We start from the raw sequence: 19,875 nt of genomic DNA, 5'->3' as shown, positions 1-19,875 counted from the left end.
TATATATATGCACTGGAACGTCATTTTATTTACGGAATCTGTAGAAAGTTTCTTGGTCAATTTGGATTCAGATATTAATATACGGTACTGAATATACTAATGGCAGATTCGTTTTTGTTATACACTTTGACAATTTTATATTGTTCCGGTATATTACTGGTATTAACGCGTGTTATCATCAATTTGTTTTTAAAAACCCTTTGTTTTGAGGGAAAAGTAACTTTAATACAACTGAAAGATTTGCCGGAAACGTTTCATTTGCAAAGTCATTATTTTTATTGGTTTTACGCCCGTGGTTTTCAGAACCATAATTAAGGTGTCATTAAAGGTGCATTATTACAAATTAAAGTGCCATATATGTCTCCTTTTTTACTGAACTTGTGTTTGTTATTTAATGAATAACTACATATTAATCGACACCAAACATAATCTTTGAGCAATGCACTCGATAACATTAAAATTGTAAGGCGCTTCCACTCGACGTTTAAGGCGATGTCACACAGTACGATTGTCTTGTACAATACGACTGTTTTGTTACAAGACAAACATTACGATTTCATCAGTTGCTATTCAGTCGGCTATTCTCGTACGAGGCACTCGTTTCGTGAGGTGTCGCCTTTACAGTAGTTTCTAAAACCAAAAAACAAAGCTTTTTTTTAACAACAAAACAAAGTAAACAGAAACATTCACACAAGTCTACTAAAACAGCCGTCAAAACGAAGGGGCGAGACGTAGCCCAGTGGTAAAGCGCTCGCTTGATGCGCGGTCGGTTTGGGATCGATCCCCGTCGGTGGGCCCATTGGGCTATTTCTCGCTTCAGCCAGTGCACCACGACTGGTACATCAAAGGCCGTGGTATGTGCTATCCTGTCTATGGGATGGTGCATATAAAAGATCCCTTGCTGCTAATCGAAAAGAGTAGCCCATGAAGTGGCGACAGCGTGTTTTCTCCCTCAATATGTGTGGTCCTTAAGCATATATCCGACGCCATATAACCGTAAATAAAATGTGTTGAGTGCGTCGTTAAATAAAACATTTCCTTCCTTCCTTCCTTCCATATATGCAAAGCAAGTACGCGGTAACTACATGCGTTTAGACTGTTGGCCACCTTAATTTATAAATTTTCTAATAAACTTAATTCTTTAGGTGGGTTTTTTTTTTACTGTTATTTGGTTATAATATCTTATTGGTATGTATCATATTTCGAGGTAACATCTTTGACATTTCAAAACAAAATCTAAATATTTTTGGCGGGAAGCAACTATTATAGAGCCCCATACTTTAGCCAGTCGCATCACAACAACGAAATCTTTATTTCAGGGTGAAATCAAATTGCTGATGTTTCCAAATTGTTCGCCAGAATAACTTCCAGTGCTACAGTATGTCAGGCAGAAGATTAATAAAAAAAATTATTAGACAATAAGAAAAAAAATCAAATGGTATTGGAGTTCAAACGATCAAATAATTCTGTCTTCTAGGCCACCATTATTTTAAATGTTTCATTGAGATGGCTCATTATACGGTCTGTTTGGCCTTTCTCATGGTTAAACCTACCTGTCTATACAGAACATACAATATCTGGTCAGGTGTGTCCATGCAAGACGGACAGGTTGGAATCTTTGGTGTCTACTAGTTTTTGACAACTATATCTGCTTTTTATTAAGAAACCTTAATACTGTGGCCCCACTCACGCCGAATATTAACAACAATTAAGTGATAAACAGGCATTTTAAGTAAATTAAGCACACGGTTTGCCTAGCTTGATAATAAGTTAACCGCGTGTGAGATACCTGGTATGGACTCAATACAGATTAAACCTGTCCCTACAATGGAACCCAGCTATCTTCGAGTTAATATACGCCTCACATAGTACATTACTCTGGTAGATCTACTTGTAAACTCTCCACGATTGTCGCACTCTCACTGGAATGATTGTGTTCTTTTAAAAACGAACACGAATAAAGCATTACATAGATGGCTTGTCACGACGCGGCTTATTGAAAACAGAACAATGTCTTTAGCGACCGGCCCGTTATAAACTGCCAATATCTCTTCAATGAAGAGGCCAACCAAACAGAAAGGCGATATGAATACAATTAATATACTTTAGCGTCATATAACCGACACCATGTTTCTCACAAGGGGACCAAACTGATGGCAGGTAAAGGGTTAACTTAACAATAAATAATAACTGACGAAAAACAAAACTAAAACAAAACAAAAGAAGAAGAAACGAGGGAAGGAAAGAAAGAAAGGAAAGAATAAGAACGAAGATTCTTGGCGTTTCCAACGTTTGCGTTTTTGTTTTGATGACACTAGTTTCGGCGCAACGGAAGCTGGGTGTTTCGCGTGCAGACATATCTTGTGTATATCGATGGTCGTGCATTATTTGTTGGAGTGTTCACAGCCGAAACGTTACAGAGATTACTTTCCTTTGATCAGCGCTATCGCACGTACCGCTGGTGCCTTCTGAAAATCAGTAAACACTGTTGCTGGGGACAACGGCAGTGAGGGTATTTGGATCTGTTGCTAATCACTTTAAAGGGTTTTGCTACAGGAAATCATTGGACACTGAGAAGGTTCCGAGTTTCCGGCGGGTGTTGTCTTCAGGATTTCGGTCATAAAAAGAAAGAATGACAGGCGGTCAAAGCACGTCAAGCAAAGCAAGCTTTTCGAATGGCAAGTAGTATTTTATTATGAATGCTTTTCCCCCCAGTATTGCTTAATAATTCATAATTAGTTACAGTATATCTTTTAGACATAATAATTCATAATTGGATGACTCCATTCCACCCCTCATAAACTTCGATCCCACAGTCTAGACCCCCTGCTAAAATTCCAACACACAATCCCTGAATAATTCATAATTGGTTTCAATATCTTTTAATTATTTCATTCAAAACTGGTTTCAGTATCTTTTAAATATTAATAATTAATAATTAATTTTTTACAATAACCTTTACTGTTTTATATTTCCTCCTTTTTGTGGGACTATAATTTTATCTGTGATTTATCTGGTTTTCGATATTCTATCTATATTTTTAAATTTACATTGTTGGCTTTATTGTAATTTAAATATTAAAAATTCATTCGCCCTAGTCATTAGGAAGTGTAAAATATTTTGTGCTAATTTGGCTATATTTTATTATTATTTCTTGTACTATTATTTGTTGTACCGATAATGTATACATTACATAGAAGGTTCTTCTGAAATTATCCACCATTAATTCCAACGTGTTTATTGGCTCAAAAACCAGATCAAAGGTTGTAGTATGTGCTATCCTGTCTGTGGGAAACTGTATATAAAAGCTCCTTTTACGCTAATAGAAAAATTCCTCTGAAGATTATGTGTCATAATTACCAAATATTTGCCATCTATTAGCCGATAATTCATTTGTCAATGTACGCTAGTGGTGTCGTTAAATAAAATAAATTTCACTCAAAAACAAGAATCAGCTTGTTTTAAAATACTTTTAATTTTCTTACTAAACTACATATCCACCTCTGGTTCAAGTACGTCCGCTCTGTGGCACAGTATCTGGTATCGCCAGCGGCTCTGCACAGGAGACAAAACAAGACTTCAAGTCATAGTATGTAGGTATTTAATGTATGTCAGGATATTTTAATAATACATGCTGAGGAATTACAAAATAAAGAACATACAAGCAGACCAAAAAGTGACCTTATTTTGATATTGTTTATTCACTCACTCACTCACTCACTCACTCACTCACTCACTCACTCACTCACTCACTCACTCACTCACTCACTCACTCATTCATTCATTCATTCATTCGTACATTCATTCATTCATTTGTACATTAATTTTACGTATTTATTTATTTATCTACATGTATTAATATTTATTAATATAGGTTTTACAATTTAGATTCATAATTACTCAGTAGCCCTATTCCTGTGTTGGTCGTAGTTGTCCTACAGTCGTAATAAACACAGACAAATGTTTAATAATTTACACATCATAAACTCGTGTGCAAAGAGGTGAATGGGATTCGTTTATAATACTTATCTGTATTAATCTAAAGTATTGAAATACCTGGACATAAACAACGATTAGTTCCAGGACACTGTCCGAGTGTTTTTAATAACGGTTCTTGACGGAGACATTTCCCATGTTAAATGACTCGTTACTTAAGGCGATCTGGTCCAAGACGAAACCAAACCGACCAGAAGACTAGGAAGATAGACTACTTTGTGGTTTGTATATGAACACACTGAACAACAAAAGAAACGCAATTATTAATTTAAGACCAATTTTGGCAGTCTCTTTACCAAATTAATTCCATCATAATCATAACAAGTAAAGAGAAAAACAATGGTGAAGAAAATATACTAGTTTGTATTTTAAAAATATAATTAATTAATTCCAACTTATTTTCGTGCTTATATCCAATTAAGGTTCAATCATGCTGTCCTCAGCTATCTGAACTGTCTGTCCAGAACAGTGGGTTAGTGGTTGGTGAGAGAGAAGTCAGTGTAGTGGTCTTACACATACTCAATGAGTCGTTAAACTCGCATTGGGTGGAAACCGGTAGCAGGCTGCGAACCCAGTACATACCAGCTTTATGTCCCGATGGCTTAACCACGACACCACCGAGGCCGGTAAAATATAATCTGAAACCTCAACACATATAATATATAAGCTGTTCATTAGAATGGTAAGAATATTCCGTATACAAAATACTACATGTCTCTCTGAATTAAATATAATCATATAAATACTGACATAACTAGACCGAAGAACATAGAAGAAAAACATTATGGAGACCATGAATCCCTCCGTGTCACTGTGAGATTCATCCTGGCAGCAAACATCTCTCTGTGATATCATTATAAGAAGGAACGACAAGAAGACGAAGACTGTGAGATTCATCCTGGCAGCAAACATCTCTCTGTGATATCATTATAAGAAGGAACGACAAGAAGACGAAGACTGTGAGATTCATCCTGGCAGCAAACATCTCCCTGTGATATCATTACTAGAAGGAACGACAAGAAGAAGAAGACTAGACACAAACTGTACACGTTCCTCCCTGAAGTAAGGGGCGGGACGTAGCCCAGTGGTAAAGCGTTCGCTTGATGCGCGGGCCGTCTAGGATCGATCCCCGTCGGTGGACCCATTGGGCTATTTCTCGTTCCAGCCAATACTCCACAACTGGTGTAACAAAGGTCGTGGTATGTACTGTCCCGTCTGTGGGATGGTGCATATCAAAGATCCCTTGCTGCTAATCCAAAAGAGTAGCCCATGAAGTGGCGACAGCGGGTTTCCTCTCTCAATATCTGTGTGGTCCTTAAATATGTCTGACGCCATATAACCGTAAATAAATGTGTTGAGTGCGTCGTTAAATAAAACATTTCCTTTCTTTCTTTCCTAAAGTAAAACTATGAAATACACTTTAAGACCAAAAATACCCCACCCGATTACCGTTATTCGAACACGTACGTTGAGATTTATCATTCGGTTCAAGTGTATCTAATAAACGAACCAATAATATGGGGGGGGGGGGGGGGGGGGTTTAAATTAAAACTTAGCTTTGATAAACTAAAACATCGATCAGACAGACATAATAGAATCGGCGAAATGCGGTCATATTACCGGCCCACGGGTACGTTCCACCCTCGTACCTTTAGTTAACCAATTAACAATAGACATTTTTTTTATTCTGTAGTAATATACATGTAGCTAAAACGAGTGGTTGTCAGGGAAACAATGACAATATAGATGGCGTACAGTGTAATTTTTACAAATCTGTGTACCTGTATGCGACGAGTTGTAAATTAACAGTTACATGGTTTTACATAGACATGTATGAGAAGGATTTGTTTAACAATTTTGGTAATATGAAAACCGAGATCCTGGCATTTGCTAGTAATTAATTTCAACATAACTGTACTGACGTATACGGTGTATATTTAATTGAACACGTAATCACATTTCCAGGTAAACAAAGGTGTGTGCTCTACAGGTGTTGTGACCGAGCTACAAAGGAAATTACCAGTCGAGGTAGATCTAGACAACGAGGCTTGTATGACGGCGTGTATATTGAAATGTAATTCAAATACGAGAATATATAATTTAACTGCTCGGTTCGGGGAGTGCAGATCATAATTTGAATTGTGCCACAGGCAATGATCATTTCAACTTCGGCATTAATTTCATTTTAACTTATTTTCGTGCTTATATCCAATTAATGTTCAAGCACGCTGTTTTGGTCACACACACCTCAGCTATCTGGGCTGTCTGTCCAGGACAGTGGGTTACTGGTTAGTTGTTAGTGGGAGAGAAGAGGGTGTAGTGGCCGTACACCTACCCACTGAGTCATTAAAACTCGCTCTGGGTGGGAGCCGGTACCGGGCTGCGAACCCAGAACCTACCGTTGGCATAACCACTTACACATTTTGTGCTTCAGTTTGTGCCTCATGTTCTATGTTGACGACTATGTTCTATATCGACGACTATGTTCTATATCGACGACTATGTTCTAAGTTGATGACTATGTTCTATATCGACGACTATGTTCTATCTCGACGACTATATTCTATGTCGACGACTGTTCTATATCGATGACTATGTTCTATGACTATGTTCTATATCGACGACTATGTTCTATGTCGATGACTATGTTCTATATCGACGACTATGTTCTATGACTATGTTCTATATCGACGACTATGTTCTATATCGATTACTATGTTCTATGTCGACGACTATGTTCTATATCGACGACTATGTTCTATATCGACGACTATGTTCTATATCGATGACTATGTTCTATGATGATGACTATGTTCTATATCGACGACTACGTTCTATGTCGACGACTATGTTCTATATCGATTACTATGTTCTATGTCGACGACTATGTTCATGTGAATAGCGCTTTCATTTCTCTCACCTTTTTAATATTATAGCATATGTTAGTCTCTCAGCTTTTAAATTAGTGGCCGTAATAGTGCGTTATAGTAATGCATTCGTTCATTCATTCATTCGTTCATTCATTCATTCATTCGTTCATTCATACATACGTACGTACATAGCATTAATTAATATATATAGAAATCACCTGATATCTATCTATTCTATTTAATCAGCACTCGAATTTATCAACTCGTGCTGATAAGTTATGATATCACAAGACACTCGGGGAGTTTCCTCTATATATGCTATGTGTCTGTCTGTCTATCTGTATGTTTGTCTATCTATCTATCTATCTATCTGTCTGTCTGCCTGTCTATCTGTCTGTCTGTCTGTCTGTCTATCTATTTCTATCTATTTCTATCTAAATATTTATTCATCCATCAATCTATCCACCCATCCATCAGTCTATTTATCCATCCATCCATCCATCCACCCACCAATCCACCCATCCATCCATCCATTCATCCATAAGTAAATATTTATTTATTAAATTAAAATGTGTTATTTATTTCATGTTTTACTTAAATGGTATACGTAATTATTTTGAAATACACGTTTGTGGACAACACGCGTATAGTATAATTTATGAAAAATGTTCTATAATATTAATAAAAAATCGATCTGGTCAAACTACAAAGAAGCACATTATTCGCCTTAATAGTCTTTTGTGTTGCCAAGAGAGAACTATGTTTACGTTTAATTTATGATACTATGATCAACGAGCTTCAACATTATAGTATATTGATATCATTTTACACGTAAACAGCCGACGAACAAATGGACACTGATACTACTTACACACACACGCACACACACACGCACGCACACACGTACGCACGCACGCACGCGCATGCGCACACACATAGTACACATACACACATTTTCACTTCTCTCCATCTTTGTCCAAATGATTCTGCCTCTGTATTTGTCTCTTTTTGTCTCTTTCTGTCTGTCTATCCTTAATTTCATACACCAATGCACATTCATCAAGTCTCTCTCTCTCTCTCTCTCTCTCTCTCTCTCTCTCTCTCTCTCTCTCTCTCTCTCTCTCTCTCTCTCTCTCTCTCTCTCTTTTCCAGTAATATTACCACTCTACACGCACCCAGAAAAACAATAAATTATATCACTTTTGTGGTTGAATAATGTGTTATGCATGTAGTTGTAAGACGGAAGATGTGTCGAAATGAGAACCATTGATAATACAATAAGTGTTTATTGCCTGCCAGATATTTGACGTAACACAGTGCCGTAGAATACTAAAATATTTATCACATTCTTCGATTGTTCAATAGAACTGCGTCCCGGACAAGCGAGTAATTAGACCACGCAACAGATGGTAATCTGTCGTTAGCTATCTTTTTAGCTAGTTAGCTTGAGTCCAAACAGCCACCAAGAACACCCGCAGATCTTAACGTGTCCGTCTCTCTGTATGTGTGTGTGTGTGTGTGTTTGTGTGTATATATATATATATATATATATATATATATATATATATATATATATATGTATATAGGTTATTACCAGTGTTTTTCGGTATTGTCAATATCATGCGAGCCTCTCTCTCTCTCTCTCTCTGTGTCTCTCTCTCTCTCTCTCTCTCTCTCTCTTCATGCAACTGCATTGTCTGATTGCAACGATGTCGTTCAGAACCTAGGGTCAACAATTATCATGAAAATAAACGTTAATTATTTAAATGCACATGTATTTATTTATCTATTTATTCAGCTAATAGTACGAATTTCAAACATGGTGTATTTACCTGAACTATCAAAGATGGCCCTGAGGATGTTTATACGTGTTAGTGTTGCGGTTTCTGGTTAATGAACATTTCACATTTACTGCTGTATGCCGTGATAACTTCACAACGTTAGCCCCTCCTGTGTCCATGTCTGAATTATGCAGGCGCCTGTTTTCACGAATTCCTCTAAACCCTAGTTAATTAGTGACCACTTTGTCCAGCTGACCGTTATGGTCCGTTACTGGCTCGTGTTGGATGTTTTGCCTCCAGTCGCCGGTACGGGCGAAACACGTTTCATATATTTCCTGCGAAACACAAGAGAGTGTGGTTATTTATTTATCACGGCGGATGTGCGTGAGGACCAAACCCACCAGCCTATAGTATAGATAAAAATATATTAATTTTTAAAATAAAAGTTTATTTTGTTTAACAACACCACTAGAGCACATTGTTTCCTATATAAAAGATACGTCATTCTCAGGATGTGCTTAGGAGTACCCTGGAGGGGTGGGTGTAAAATGGTGCAGCGAGAGAGAGAGAGAGAGAGAGAGAGAGAGAGAGAGAGAGAGAGGGGAGCGAGGGATGGGGGGGAGGGAGAGAGAGAGAGAGAGACAGAGAGAGATGAGCGAGGGATGGAGAGAGGGAAAGATACAGAGCGAGGGAGGGAGGGAGAGAGACAGACACACAGAGAGAGAACGTGTGTGTGTGTGTGAGAGAGAGAGAGCGAGAGACGGATACAGAGACACAGAGATAGACAGAGAGAGAGAGAGAGAGAGAGAGAGAGAGAGAGAGAGAGAGAGAGAGAGAGAGAGAGAACGTGACAGAGAGAGAGAGAGAGAGAGAGAGAGAGAGAACGTGACAGAGAGAGAGGGAGAGATACAGGGCCAGGGAGAGAGGGAGAGACAGAGACAGAGTTACAGAACGAGAGAGAGAGAGAGAGAGAGAGAGAGAGAGAGAGAGAGAGAGAGAGAGAGAACGTGACAGAGAGAGAGAGGGAGAGATACAGGGCCAGGGAGAGAGGGAGAGACAGAGACAGTTACAGAACGAGAGAGAGAGAGAGAGAGAGAGAGAGAGAGAGAGAGAGAGAGAGAGAGAGAGAGAGACTGACTGCAGTCGACGTATGAGCTAGTCCAACAATAAAGTAGCAAGGGATATCAAATATGCGCTTTCGCAGTCAGACCAGTATATACAGTGACCTTTACATTCACCAGTCGTTCGCACTGGTTGGAAAGGGAAAAACACCGAGTCCACCGGGCAAGATTGATCCTGCGACCCACCAAAGTAGCGCTCTGCCACTAAGCTACATCTGCTCTGATAAAGTATGAAAAAACAATATGGACTACTGTTATGAAGTATGACGCCAGTAATGAAATTATTGCCCATCAAATAAGTACATTCATGACACATGGTTTAATCGATATGCCTATATAGCTCTGCGAAACGCGACTTCGAACTATATCGTTTTCCTAGCGATTGATCACAGACCAAAACAAATGATGATTAACTGTGATTTTTTATGAGCTACGTTCACAAATGACTTTGAATCATGGCTTCAAAAACTATAATACAGATTGGGTATTAAAAGAACTGCAGACAGCTTTTATGTCGGCATACAATAGACAAAATGGAATTGACGTTTTACTGACGTAGTAGTGAGAAAACTGCGCGGATATAATTTGTAACTGTACACAATGCAGGACATGCTACCAATGAACTCGGTCGCATCTAGCGTATATCTCAGACACGCCGGAAGCAAGTAGGGTGGGGACTGAGATCGAGGGTGCATAGCAAAGTTTCTAGAGTGTTCGGGGGTATATTCCCCCGGAACATTTTGAAAAATATATGCCCTGCAATGCAATTTCTCTGTCTTAAGATATACTACCAATAATATTTTTGATTCAGCATTATTGGAGGGATTAGAGTCCACCAGCCCCCCCCCCCCCCCCCCCCCCCCCCGTCCGTGCTCCATGCCTGGATCTGTCTCTCAAAACTGACAGTCTGTGAAGTCAGTGCAGCTTTATTGGCGGTGTGACAGACACGAGATCGTATTCTCCTCTCCACTGTTAGGAGATCAAAGCCTATTTCTATTGCTCCGGTGATCTTTCATTCGACCGGCCATATAACAAATGTATTGTTGGATCAGCCACTACCTACCATAAATCGTAAACACCTCCCACCCCACCACCCCAAAAAAAAAAAAAACTACAAAAAAACTATCCATAAACAACACCCCCCAAAAAACAACAACAAAACTCACAAAACAAACCCTCCGACAACAACAACGAACAACGACATTTATCAACGTTTTTTTCATTTTTTCGACAGTCTAGTCTCAAAGGAAATGTTTTATTTAACGACACATTCAACACATTTTATTTACGGTTATATGGCCTCTGACATATGGTTAAAGACCACACAGATATTGAGAGAGGAAACCCGCTGTCGCCACTTCATGGGCTACTCTTTTCGATTAGCAACAAGGGATCTTTTATATGTACCATCCCACAGACAGGATAGTACATACAACGGCCTTTGTTACACCAGTTGTGGAGCACTGGCTGGAACGAGAAATAGACCAATGGGTCCACCGACGGGGATCGATCCTAGACCGACCGCGCATCAAACGAACGCTTTACCACTGGGCCATGTCCCGCCCCGTCTAGTCTCAAGTGTGCACACTTACCATATAATTATATACATACAGATACGTGGCGGTGGTGGTGGGGGGGGGGGGGTGGAAATGGCGTATGGGATGTACATTTCCTTTACATTTCAAGTCCGGCATTCATCTGTAAATGCATTTTTAATAAACTAATTTCGTTTAATATTTCCAGCTCCCAGTCCGACATTTAGTTACTCCATTCCGCCATTCTTCGGAAACACTCGGCACCCGACGCAACAGGGTGCTCCTGCATACTCATTCGGATCGAGATACAGCTGTGAGTATACGTTACTACGTGTGTCTGTTGTCTGTATTAATGTATACACGTGAGTTTAATAATATTTTATAGATATTTGCTATTTGGAACTTGATACACCTCCTTAAAATATAAATGTTACTTTTCATATAAAGACATCTGTAACTGCATGTATAAGTACGTTCCAGACATGGTGCTTATAAAACTTTTAGAGTCTAGACTCCAGACTCTAATAGAGTCTGATATACTAATGTCATGACAACGCCATACGAATTGCATGCGTGTGACGTCATTTGAGATTGATTCGTAAGCCTAGTTTTAATTTACGACTAAACCACAATTCTTATTACTATTATAGTACAATAAATACAGTTAGAAAGAAAGAAAGAAAAATGTTTTATTTAACGACGCACTCAACACATTTTATTTACGGTTATATGGCATTAGACATATGGTTATGGACCACACAGATTTTGAGAGGAAACCCGCTGTCGCCACTACATGGGCTACTCTTCCGATTAGCAGCAAGGAATCTTTTATTTGCGATTCCCACAGGCAAAATAGCACAAACCATGGCCTTTGTTGAACCATTTATGGATCACTGCAAGTGCAAGTGGTTTACACCTACCCACTGAGCCTTGCGGAGCACTCACTCAGGGTTTGGAGTCGGTATCTGGATTAAAAATCCCATGCCTCGACTGGGATCCGAACCCAGTACCTACCAGCCTGTAGACCGATGGCCTACCACGACGCCACCGAGGCCGGTAAATACAGTTAGAAGTACACCTATTTCATTTTCTTTTGTCCTTAAAGTTACATTCTCTGGTTACCATATTATAACATCATGTACAAATGTGAAATACAAGCTCAACTGCACTTTTAAAAAAGTCGTGTGTGTTCGCTATGAACGGATATCGTCAAAGTATACGCTTGATTCGTCGCCTGTGCCGCCATAGCTCGGCAAAACACAAACGACAGCCTGTTGTCACTTTCAGTTAACACGTGCGTTTGCCGATTTCAAATTGTAGCGTTCGTTTCAAAAAATTAAAAGAGAAATCTTGCGCTGTACGAAAAACGTTCGGTTGAGGATACGGTACTAGAGTCTTTAGTTAAAACCGGTTTGATCTTCACAACGTATTATTGACAGTCGTACCTTCCTATTTCAGAATTGATATTTTATAAAGTGTTAGTAGAACTTTCAAAGTTTAGTTTGTATACTAGTAACACATTAATCATGTATATATTTTTAAAATAAAATGTACTAAAGTAGACAATGAACGTTCTTAATTTCTTAATTTTACGTGTTAAAATCGACAAATTCAAATAAATATTATTTCGTTTGGAAAGGGTAAAGTTGGGGGGGGGGGGGGATTAACGACATCAAAGATAAAGCATATTGATTTAATAATCATCCGACCCCATACAGCCGTAAATATTAAATGTGTTGAGTGCGTCGTTAAATAAAACATATCCTATCCTTCCTTCCATCTGCTGTTGGATGTCTAACATTTGGTAATTTTGACATATAATCTTAGAGAGGAATCGGGTGCATGTGCAGTGGAGGGTATTGGAGGTCGAAACCCTTACTTGCCCAAGCTTAAAAAAAATTGAAATGTATTTTTTGGGGGAGCATGGCCCCATATAAACTTCGCTTAACACAGTCTATAACCCCAACCCCGCCGAAATCCCTGCACACGCGCCTTGGAAACCCGCTACGTTTTTTTTTTTAGCAAGGGATTGTTTATATGTACCATCCCACAGACAGGATATTACATACCATGGTCTTTTTGTATACCCGCCGATGGGGATCGATCCTAAACTGACCGCGCATTTCAAAAAAACACTTTTTTAGGTCTAAGTAATGAATAAAAATTACATATAGTCTTGAAAAATGTTACGTAAATCGAACACAGTGCCCTCTTCCTCTACCCCTAGTGCGTTACGTAATTAGTAACACCCCCTTACATGTAACGCGTATGCCAACAGCTGGCCACTGTCAAAATTTCAAGGCAAATCCCCCACTCACCGACCCCTGAAAAGGCGTTGTACCATACCTCTATGGATATAAATATGTTTTGGAGATATGAGACGACCCCTCAATCAAGACAGTTAAATTTGTTCAAAAATTGCGAAATCTCACGTGATCTCTTTTTGGGGAATTCTATACTTGTGATAAGCCAATGAAAACCGAGATCGGTACGAGCCCGTCAAAAGTGTTCCACTTTCAAAATCATGGCTTTGTTTTTGACCTGGATAAGCCAGCGTAGTGAAACCAATGTGGAGTGCGGTGTCATATATGCACCAAACGTAATTGGATTTTCTGTTCTATATGCTTAAATAATAAAAATAATATATGTAGTTTTAAAATGCCCCATCTTCCATAACGATGTAATTGTCTGCGTGAAATAGATGTCGACACGTGTAAACGTTCGTCTGGTATAACTGCTAGTCGCAGACGTAAACTTACGATTCTTAGTGAAATTGTATCCATTTCGTTACATCATATTGATACGCCCGTGAATATACGTTACAGTTTGAAGTTTCGAATAGTTTCGAATAGAGATACCCGTGAGTAACTTCGTATAGATACACCTAAGTATACGTTACTGTTCGTAACTGTGGTATAATCCTGTGGACACAAACATGTGGGTATACGTTACAGTTCTTCGTAATTGCGTATATGTATATATTATATACACCTGTGGGTAAACGTTAGTTCTTAACTTCACGTGGATACGCTTATAGGTATATTTACAGTTCGTAAGTTCGTATCGACACACGTGGGTTTACGTACAGTTCGTAACTTCGTATCGACACACGTGGCTTACGTACAGTTCGTAACTTCGTATCGACACGCGTGGCTTTACGAACAGTTCGTTATTATTTTAGTGCCAGGATACACGTTATACGTCTATGAAAATGCATATAAAATGTAATGCCTAGAGCCGGAAGGCTTAAAGCTAATAAACTATACTATGAATACAGGTTACAGTTAAAGATCAATACAGGCTATTACATGCATGTCGAACTGAAGCATTATTGTTTTCTTATTCTGGTGTCACAGTTATGTTATATTAGAGATGTGTTTTTTTAGATAATGCCATCGACAACCCTGGTCCTGGTGCATACAGGACGCACGAGTGCACTCCTCGTGGCAGGTACACAATCGTGGGAGGGAGATTCGGCGGGAGACCCAGATCACGTGAGTTTAAGAGTAGTCAGTCAGTTTAGTAAATTATTTACTGTATTCATTTGTCAAGGAACTAATGAATAATTGTGTTGCAAATAAGACAGACTGAAGTTGCCGTTCTGCTTATTATTGAGTGACATGTTTACGATTATTGCTCTTCCCTCCTCTTTTTCTATCTCATTACATCCTAGTCGGGGCGGGACGTAACCCACTGGTAAAGCGCTCGCCTGATGCGCGGTCCGTCTAGGATGGACCCTCGTCGGTGGGCCCATTAGGCTATTTCTCGTTCCAGCCAGTGCACCACGATTGGTATATCAAAGGCTGTGTGATGTACTATCCTGTCTGTCGGATAGAGCATATAAAAGATCCTTTGCTACTAATGGAAAGAAATGTAGCTTGTTTTCTCTCTAAGACTATATGTCAACATTGATACCCAATAGCCATGATTAATAAATCAAGGTGCTCTAGTGGTGTCGTTAAACAACAATAAGGCATCCTTGTATCTTTCTCCGTCTCTTTTTGTTTTTAACTTTCCTCCACGTCTCTCTCACTCCTCTGTATTTCTATCCCTCAATAGTCTCTCTCTCTCTCTCTCTCTCTCTCTCTCTCTCTCTCTCTCTCTCTCTCCTTACCCCCCCTCCCTTTCTCTCTCTCTCTCTCTCTCTCTCTCTCTCTCTCTCTCTCTCTCTCTCTCTCTTCTTATCCCTCTCTCTCTCTGTCTCTCTCCATTTCTTTTCCTCTTAGTTTTTTGTGCTTATGTGAATATTTTATATTCAAAATTATTTCAAAATACTGAATGAGACTTTTGGTATCAACTGTTAATGGCGCAAAAACATGCCTGCTTATATTGTCTGTCGTTAAGTTTGTTTTTGCATTTATGAAATATATTAGAATCTGGACAGACAAGACAGAACGTAAAACAATAGATTAATAGTACAAAGACGATTGTTTTTGCAGGTTCACCGTTTGGTGATCACAGGAACAATTTCGGTCCTGGACCCAATGTCTACAGGTCGGACATTGTGTCGCCGAGAGCAAAGCGGGCCCCCAGCTACAGCTTTGGTTTGAGGCACGAGCTACCTGACAAGTCAATCACACCAGGATCCAACTTCTACAACCTTCCAACCACCCTGGGGCAAAAAGCCGCCCCTCCCTACAAGACGGGTCCAGCAGCTGGCATAAAAGGTCGATTAGATCACGGAAGTTCGTCATACGATTGGGCTAAAACTCCCGGTCCTGCGCAGTACGGAGTTTCAGATAAGTCCATAGGCAACACTACCTCGTCAAGGATCACACTCAAAGGAAGGACTCCGCTTCCAACGTTCAAGATGATAACTCCCGGACCAGGCGCGTACGACTTGAAAAATAACTTCTCCGACAAGAAGCGGAGTCCTGGGTACTCGATTGGCGGCTACCACTCGGACAAAGCTATTCCAGTATTTACGTTAGCAGACGTGTCATTTTAAGAAATACAGTAGAATCTCGTTGGGCCGAACACGGAAGGGTCGAATACACCGCAACGCTCGAATCAAAAACAAAGTCCCGAGTTACACTTACACGATGATGACCGAATAGTTAGGTCGAACTACCCGATGGGCCGAACTTTTTCTAGAGCACCGACGGGGTACGAGCTAACGGGATTCAACTGCAGTTTTAAAAAAAAAATCATCACAGGGGTACTAAATAGTAGATCAGGGTAGGTGCCAGGCCCTGAAACTTCCGATGTAGGAAATTAAGCATATATACAGTAGACCTATGACTGTCTGTGATTCAGTATTCACACACAGATGCCAGGGTTTACTGGAATTAAACATTCAGTTTTTCAGTAACTATAATTCACAGTGGTTCATTCCATGGTTTAAGAACATTCTCAAACAACGATAATTGTTTTTAATAGCGGGATCGCATGGCAGATTAGTGCAGAAAAATATTACCTGAAAAAAAACCCCACATTTAATTCCCTAAAAGTACTTTTATTCAGCCTGCTATAGTCGTCATATTCCATTGTTTATATATACACATATATACTCTTCAAAAAAAGTAGCGTAACCTGAAATATTAATGTTAATATCAACTATTAGACCGAAGATACGTTTTGACCACAGACATCCTAGTAAAGAACGTTCAGGTTTGTTTATCAACACACCGAAACACATTCCATAGTTTGCACATACATCACGTACACGTGCGTGGGGTGTATTTTTCGATTTTGACAATTTCCAGGAAGGTTTATTAATCACTGTGGAACATTATTTTTGTCAATCTTTTTCATTCTGTTGATCATACAGTTGTTATCATTTTGTTTTTAGTCATTTTTATTGTTTGAACTTGCGATTTACTGATAAAAAACCCGTCAACTTTCGAATTTCACTTCTGACCCCAATCGTCCTTAAAGATCTTTGATGGTCATAAAATCTACTGTAATACTGAACTACCGGTTGTAATGTTTGCCGAATGAATTCACTATTATCATATAACCATTCTCCACAGCTAATATACATACAATTTTAGCAATTGTAAATTCTTATTAGAGTTCCCCTACTTTTTTTGAAGAGTATATATTATATAACTGAATGATGGCTGTGCTGTCGTAAATCAGAAAACATATTGCACTATTGTTTTTGACTCTTTAAAATGTTTGCTAAACGGCCTGTGGTAGCGAGCATTATCTGAAAAGGAAGGTAGACGAAGGGTGTATTTCAAGTCACGTATCCCGTGCAATTCTGCTTTTTGTATATAGTTCAACTGCCATGCGATTCTCTCTCGAAGCGTTATAATAGATTATTTCTGACCTATAACTCATACCAGCAAATGTTTCAAGTGTTGTTGGTTTTTTAAGTCAATAATTCTAGTCTAGTTTGACGTAACAAAGGAAAACTCTTTTGGAAATAACAAAAATGTTCTGTTATTGTGTGATATGTTAAACACATTGGTCAAGATATATAAAATGATAATGGTTACTCATAGTAAAGAATGTCGTCTGCTCGTAGGAGTTTGAAATTATATTTTCTAGATTTAAAAAAAAAGTTAAGATAGATCAATAAAGGAATATTAAATAGAAAATATAAGTTTAAACTCATTAACCAGAAGACCTTTTTAGTATGGGTGGGTGTTGCTGTTTTATTTATATCTTGAGCTGTTTTTAAACTTTAAAATAAAATATATATATTTCTATTATTTCCAAAATAGATTTCCCTTTCTCTTTACGTCAAGACAAAACGTATTAATAACAAACGTACTTAAGACTATATTTCTGGTACGAGGTATAGGTCCTTTGTTTCATATAACTGTTATGGTGATGACAAGCCAACTGTGATCAAATTTACTATCAGTATTATCCTCTCATGTTCTTCAAATGTCTTTATACATGCACTTTTAAATTAGTTTTGTTTTCATTTCATATTTCAGTTTTGTTTTGTAACTCATGAAAAATAAATGCACGTGTTTTAACAAAAATATATATTCTGTGTATATTCTATTGACCTATTTGTGATGTTAACTATTTTTTATATTTAGAAGTGAAACTTTTGTTCGTCTTTGTTTCAATTTATATTTGTACATCTGAACGACAAAACCGTTATGCATGGTCAAAACCGTATCCCTGCACAATGCAGAGTCGAATGGGTATTTGGCAAAATGGTGATTAATTCCATGAATCTTTATCTTAAAAAATTCATTGTATTTGATCCACGTGGCGATTTCAGCATTGCACTCAAATTTCCCCCGCCAAACTGTATTCGACGTTCCTGCTGCAATGTAGTCACGTGTAACCGAGATCATGCTACAACTGTAGGCCTATTTCATCCAGCGCTCTGTTATTGCATATCAGGTATACATACGCATTGGTATCTATGTTATTGGACTAATCTTGTCGATATAAATGAATATTGGTTCATTGAAAATGCACACTATATATATATATATATATATATATATATATACCGATAAATACACGTATAAAAACGAGCTACTTACATGGAACATACTATTACGTGTGAAAGTGTATTTATTTTCAAACACAAATTATATATCTAAAACCTATATTTATATGCATCCAAGTATTAAAATCGTTTTGTTTGTTAATTGTGTTCTTTGTTGTTGCTGTTTTTTTGTTGGCTTTTGGTTTTTTGGGGGTTTTTAAGATTGACGGCACCGATAAAGTTATACTGTTTTACTGTAGGCTCGTACCTAGCACAACATGGGAGGGGGAGCTAGACTCCTTTTCGTCTTTATCCTTACCCCCACCACTCTCAGCCACTGTCCCCAGCTAGGTTCGACCCTAATTGTAACATACAAGCAGACTGCTCCTTAATCCTAGCTTTTGAAATCGCTACCACAAAAGAACAAACTACTTTAGTAGTGCAATGATTTACAGAGAGAGAGAGAGAGAGAGAGAGAGAGAGAGAGAGAGAGAGAGAGAGAGAGAGAGAGAGCTTGCAGAAACAAAACTTTATTGGTCATTCAACGTTAGGCGTGTAAACCAGTCCAGTGAGCAAATGGAGGGCTCGACTTCGTGACAATGTCACCGGAAGTAGATCAACTTGTATAAATGATATAAAATGAATTCCACGTAGTGAGATAACTAGGTATTTACCAATTATGAATACTTACTTCCCGGCACTAGTTAATTGCCCCATTACACGTTTGTCGGAGTGTGCTGTCAAAAGGTAACGACGAGCTGATACTCTATCACAGTACAAATATTAATACTACGAATTCAAAGGGTATTCATAATAAATAAAATAATAATAAAACATAAATAATATAACATAAAATAATTAATCCAAGAACTGAGTCCCAACATTTGACCAATTGGAACAATCCGAGGACACCAAACGTAACTACGCTTTTTTGATAGATGTATGTATTTGTATTTCTAAATAATAAATGGACATAAGCGCGCAAATCACAAGTGACTGATGTTTCTATTTTTATCATTTCCATTTTCTCTCTCTATGTAATTTACATACACTTTAACATTGCATTTTTCGACAAAGAAATTTTATGTCAAAGACTGTGTAATAGTGCGACGACAACAGTGATCACCATAACAATGATAACGCGGCAATTGAAGGTACTAGTATGCCATA

At 38.4% G+C, this 19,875-nt stretch overlaps 1 protein-coding gene across 1 annotated transcript in view; it reads left to right on the top strand.

Annotated features, from left to right (window-relative positions):
- The window catches only part of LOC121372563 (outer dense fiber protein 3-like), a 33,004-nt gene extending 16,114 nt beyond the window's left edge, over positions 1 to 16,890 (top strand). Inside the window, exons 2-4 of the mRNA XM_041498962.1 lie at positions 11,512 to 11,616; positions 14,690 to 14,797; positions 15,743 to 16,890. Of these exons, the coding sequence (XP_041354896.1) occupies positions 11,512 to 11,616; positions 14,690 to 14,797; positions 15,743 to 16,251 (722 nt within the window). The 3' untranslated portion in view covers positions 16,252 to 16,890. The remainder of the gene's footprint in view (positions 1 to 11,511; positions 11,617 to 14,689; positions 14,798 to 15,742) is intronic.
- Positions 16,891 to 19,875: the final 2,985 nt, after the last annotated feature.

This window comes from Gigantopelta aegis, chromosome 4, assembly GCF_016097555.1.
Source record: "Gigantopelta aegis isolate Gae_Host chromosome 4, Gae_host_genome, whole genome shotgun sequence".
Lineage (NCBI taxonomy): Eukaryota > Metazoa > Mollusca > Gastropoda > Neomphalida > Peltospiridae > Gigantopelta > Gigantopelta aegis.
The sequence above is the reverse complement of the archived record's forward strand: the minus strand, read 5'-3'. Positions and strand labels throughout refer to the sequence as shown.